General features: G+C 39.9%; 1 protein-coding gene across 1 annotated transcript; it reads left to right on the top strand.

Moving 5' to 3' along the window:
* Nucleotides 1–2,955: 2,955 nt before the first annotated feature.
* Nucleotides 2,956–4,532, top strand: LOC122766642 (gastrotropin-like). The gene is made up of 4 exons (XM_044021680.1): nt 2,956–3,115; nt 3,223–3,398; nt 3,496–3,585; nt 4,401–4,532. The coding sequence occupies exons 1-4, from the start codon at nt 3,049–3,051 to the stop codon at nt 4,449–4,451; spliced, it is 384 nt and encodes a 127-aa protein (XP_043877615.1). The 5' UTR covers nt 2,956–3,048; the 3' UTR covers nt 4,452–4,532.
* The last annotated feature ends 1,468 nt before the right edge of the window (nt 4,533–6,000 follow it).

Consider the following 6,000-nt stretch of genomic DNA (forward strand, 5'->3'; position numbering starts at 1 on the left):
CACGCTAAATTCTTGACACCTGTAGAGGATTTTCTTTCTTTTTTTAAACAACAAAAACCTGCATACATTTTTTCTGGATGTGGTCCAGTAAAATGAAATAGAAATAATTATCCTCTATTGTTGTTATAGCATTGATAAAAACAACAAATCTAATGGAGGCCTAGGACTTCTGCACAGTACTGTATATGTATACATATATACAGTATATACATATATGTACAGCTATATATATATATATTCAGTGTAGATTTTTAAAATCTGTTGACTGTTCATGGAGGTATCTAAAGACAACCAGTTACACCGTTCACATCAGATTTGATGTCCACGTTCAAAGCTACAATTGTCACTCGTACATCGGACTTTCATGTGAACGTGACCGTCCTCCCAAACGACACAACATCTGTGATTCAACTTTGCATTAAAGCCGGAGACATTTGTGTGTGTTTGTGTGTGATGTGAGATTTAGCTTCAGAGGACAACAAATGTTTGCCGTGCTGGAACAGTCAAAGGCAAAACACACACACACACACAAAGCCACATCTGATAGGACTGTCCTCATTCATGTCACATGACCACAAATCCGATACATATGTATACAGTATCTGATCTGGGACCAGAAATCTGAATTTTGTGTTCACACAGTCCTGAATAAATTAAAAAAAGTCACTTCATCTTGTTAATCTGAACATACTGTAACCTGTGTGTCAGTACCTCAAACATCCATGCTTCAAAAAAGAAAACCTGAAATATCTCTGTAAAAGCTTTGCCTGAGCCTAATGTCATCTCACATGAAGCACAACATGCACAGGAAATAATGTATTGAAAATGTCTTGAGATAAGCACATGTGAAATCTGGAGAACTGTACTTTATTTAAAACTGTGTGTGTGTGTGTGTGTGTGTTGGACAGATAGTGGCAGTAAAGTGTGATAGATAATGGTCTCTTTTATAGAATGTTGGCCAATATGATGTTTCATGTATCTATAAAGGCCTTCAAGGCCATGTTGACTTTTCACAGCATAAAAAACACTATCAGTGCTCAGTGAGTGTGTGTGTGTCTGTGTGCGTAAATGGCTTTATTGTGTGAGATTGAAGTTAAGTGCAGCATCGAAAGCTTTTACCTATTTACAGTTTCGGCAGTACTGAAAGCCTGAGGTGTTTTGTCATGAAGTCACCTTAATGGACAATTCAGTCAGTATTATACTGTCATTCTGTGAACAACCATGTGTCCATGGACTGGGTTTGATGTGAGAGAAGATTTAAGGGTTAGGGTTAGGATAATGACGCTATTATAAAGTTCTAGCACGACTCACCTCGACTCTGGGGGGGGTTTTCCTGCTTTTTCATTAGGGCTAGTATCTGATACCTGGTGGGTTCTTTGGTATCTGCTCTGGTGAGTTTCCAAGCGAGCTGAGCCGATACTAAAAGTGGGGTTTTGGCTGCCATAGACTGATATAGACAACAATTCCATCACTGCTCTGAAAATGGCTGGCAGCCAATGAGTTAATAATGTTTTCATTTTATTTAATCTCCCACTATCATGAAAAATAATATTTTTTTTTACTACCGCATTTGAAATAAAAGCAATGGCTGAATAAATGTAGTAAAGGAACTTTAAAAGTAAGTATTATGGTGCCACTATTGTGTTTTACTCCTGATGCTACAAGTCCGTCTTCTACAAAGCTAACTGAGTGACAGTTTTTAGCTATCCAGTTAGCCAAAGGAGTAGTTAGCTTCTCGCTAAAGAGTGTAAAACCACTTGAATTCAACATACTGTAGGTGATACATTTGCTGTGTCACCTTCAATAAGTTGGGGAATCAAAAAAGAAAAGTGTGTCAAAGGAAAAACTAAAGGAGGGAAAGTGCTAACAGTTGGTAAGCGACTTAGCTTAACCGGTGAATAGCTAGTAATCCTCAAATCAGCTAAAGTTTGGAAATTTGACATGGTGTAGGTTTGTGTGTATTTGTTGTTTCTGGCATAAACACTGACCTCGTCACTGACCAGTAGTCCTCATGGAGACAAAAGCCTGATTCTAATGAGGCACAACCTCATTTCTGGGGAACTGGTTAACGTTCAGGATTAAGGAGTTTGTTTAGGTTTGTCCAAATAATGGAACTCAATGCAGTGTCCTAAGAAGAGTAGCTATCAAATTTGTGTGTGTGTCAAGTAGAAAGAATTAATCTGTGTTAATCTTGTTTTAATGACATGCTTAATAATTGAAATTAATCCCAAAGATGACGACGTGCATTTTGACAGCACAGACTATAAGAGGATTATTATAAATAAATTTACTTATGGAGGATAAACCCCTTGAATCACCTTGATTCCAACAAAGTGAAAGAAGATACAAAAAAATAAACACTCGATGAACAAAACAAACAGAAACAGAACGCGGACAACAAAAATTATAATAACGCCACCAGAACCCAGTGAACCTGGTACTTTTGGGTCCTACTTTATAATCCATCTTTTTTTACAACCACATAAAAAAGAAATGATGTGACCCTATAAACATTTTTTTAAAGTATAATGTACTATTGAAACGACCCATATCAATACAATAATGACCTTGAATATGCACACGATGAGATTTGTACTGATTAGACCATTCACAACAGGGAGATAACAAACTACTACAGACAGAGGAAATTCATTTTCAAACAAAGCTTTTTTTATTTGATTTTCAACTCGGCTGCAGTAAAAGTAGAGGATGTGACCATAAAGCCATTTCAGGAGAGTTCGTTGACCCAGAGGTGAGCCACCATCTCATCACAATGAGCAGTCAGCGGTTTTATTCACTGTCTGGGAGCTCCATAAAATAAACGCCTGTTCACGCGGGTTATTGCCCTCCCTGTTGTAGCACTTGTAAGATGATGTTGTCATCAACTTCTGCTGTGATTGCTCTCTGGTGTCACCGCATGCAGATGAGGGAGGTGGCAAGTGCTAGAGTATATAAACGGGGACACTCTTGGTGAAAGAACCTTGCTTTTCCCTCAGCTTTGCCTCAGGTGTCTCTACTCGCACGCCTCCACCCAACAAAACCACCACAATGGCCTTCGCTGGACGATGGGAAACTGAGACCCAGGAGGGATACGACGAGTTCTGCAAGCTGCTCGGTGAGAATGTGCACGGAATCCGGAACTTCTCTCCGACGCACAAAATACCATTGCTTCCCAGACCTCTGTCTTCTCTCCTCATGACCTTCTGGTTCTCCACCTTCTAGGTATCCCCGATGACATCATCGAGAAGGGCCGCGACTACAAGCTGATCACAGAGGTCACCCAGGACGGGGACAACTTCTCCTGGACCCAGATCTACCCCACGAATGCCAGAGTCACCAACAAGTTCACCATCGGCAAGGAGTGTGATATGGAGACCATCGGGGGCAAGAAATTCAAGGTATGAAGGAATAACTGTGGTTTTTTTTCAAATTCGTGAACCAGAAGAGAAGGACTGAAGGGCAAATGGAGCATGACTGTGACCTTTGTGTTTATAGGCCACAGTGAACATGGAGGGAGGCAAGCTGACCACAACCTTCCCCAACTACCACCACATCTGTGAGGTCAGCGGAGGCAAGCTCATTGAGGTAAACACTCTCACACCTTAAAAACACCTGTTTAACCACATGTTGACGCAAATCAGCCAATCACATGGCAGCAAATGAAGTGATTTTTATTTACTCATAACCATCTCTAGGGTTTATAGTAGAGAAAATACAAGACAAAATGACAGAAAGGCAACAAGGTATGAAGAAGATCATCCATCAACATGCAACACCTTTGTTGTACCTAATATAGTGGCAGTTGTATTATACTGTTGCATGAATCTCAATAAGCTCTGATACTTTCTGTTTTTGTGCAAATATTCTGCATTCACGCAGAATTTTCTGCCAGAAATAATTATCTTCCACACGTTAGATTATCAGAGATATTCATCTTTAGTTTTTGGCACCTGTGAAGTAGAATAAAATGAAAAGAAAAAGTTGAAAACAATGGTTCTCAGATGGGAGGTTCTGCCGAGGCCGTTATTCAATAAAACTATCATGAATTAATTCAAAAAAATTACAAGGTATTTGAAAATGTATTAAAGGTTAAGGTAAGCTCTTTTTTTAAGGATCGTTATCTTACTCCAAGGCAAATGTATAAAGGAATTCCTTGAACATTTTTCATTAATTCTATTTTATAGGTGCTAAAATCATAATCATCATTAAATCTGAGGTACTGTATGACTGTCCTATGAATTCTCATGTGAAAAACCTACGATTTCAATATCCGGCAAACATAGTGCAAACACAGCCCAAAAAAAAAATTTTGCGATAAAACACACAAAAGAAATCACTGTAATAAAATATCTCTTAACGTAACAACTCACATATTTTTCTCTGTCTCTTTGTGTCTCTAGACCTCCAAAGCTGGCTCTGTAGTACTGAAGAGAACCAGCAAGAAGCTCTAACTGCAGCTTGACCTTTCACCTCTTCAGTTGTGACAGTGACCTCCAATAACTTCAATAAATAAACTATGACAATAACACTAACGTGAATGTAAACTCTGTTTCTGTCTGGACCTTCTAATGACTCTCTTGTGCTTTCGTGGCTATTTCCTCCCATTTATGTGCTTTTTAGTCACTATGACACTGTGTACACACACACACACACACACACACACACACACACTGAATACATACTTGTAGGATCAAGAAAGAGAAGAAATGGGAACATAATAACACAAGTAAAAAATACATACAGATTTAGTAAATATGCACAGTATGACAACTATAGTACAAAGGTTAAAGGTGCAATTGGTGGGATATTTTTATCGTTACTAATTAACAATTCCAGCATGATTCAAATCAAGCGATTGGAGAGAGAATGACTCTGCTGCACCTTCTATAGACACGGAAACCTTTGAGCAATCACAGCGCAGATTACAGTAGGGAGAGATGCACTAAATTCACTGTTTTACTACATAATTCTCCATCTGTTTGGTGGAATGATTGCTAGTTTAACACTGTCAACAACTTAGTACACTCACTCACTCATCTTCTGCCGCTTTATCCTCCACATGAGGGGTCACGGGGGGTCGCTGGTGGGCCTGGAAACATCCTGGCCAGACCATCACCAGACACACACACACACTCACACCTACTGTATGTTGAATTTAGAGTGTCCAATTTGCCTAATCCCCAAATCTGCATGTTTTATGACTGTGGGAGGAAACCTGAGAACCCAGAGAAAACCCACACACACACGGGAGGAGAACATGCAAAGTCCATGCAGAAAGGCTAAAAGTCTAAAAGAGAGTGGGATTAGATCCAAGAACTTACACCACAATGTTTCTCCATGAAACCAGTCAGACAAGAAAGATAGAGTCCCTAATGGCGTGTGTTCCGTCACGGTACAGTTTGGTTTGGTACAGTACAGTCACTATGGGATGGTAATGCCCTCGGTCAGGCTTGCGTTTCGATAGGCGGGGTGTTCGCTGCACCCGTCGGCCGTGCCATTGCGCGCCGGCAACAACATTGGACACAACACAACACACAACAACACAGTGGACAACAATGGAGCAGAAGAAACACTGGTTGCAAGGGAGTGATGTTTTTCTGTTGTGGGTCTAGCTCCACCCGTACCGTTCCATACCAATGCTCTGTACCGGAAAATGGAACGACTGGGCCCAGTTATGCTTCGTTCTATTCCTAATGGAAATGCAAAACAAACACGGACCAAACCATTCCACTCAGTGGTATACAACACTACTACTTCAAAGTTGTTTTGTACAGCTTTGCGCGTATGAAGACAATTCTTGAAACAATGGCGTGTTTACTGAAATCCTTTAAAAGAAAAAGCTTGTATAGGGTACGCTCTGTTTCCGTGTGGATAAGGCCTAAACAAAGAAAGCTTTACATCTGTGTTGTTTTTATGGAAAGGCAGGACAGAAAGACGAGCGTGGGCGTTTGTTGTTGGTTTTTTTTTTTTAACAAAAAGTAATGACAAAGTGAATATGTA

Source organism: Solea senegalensis, linkage group LG1, assembly GCF_019176455.1.
Source record: "Solea senegalensis isolate Sse05_10M linkage group LG1, IFAPA_SoseM_1, whole genome shotgun sequence".
Taxonomy (NCBI): domain Eukaryota; kingdom Metazoa; phylum Chordata; class Actinopteri; order Pleuronectiformes; family Soleidae; genus Solea; species Solea senegalensis.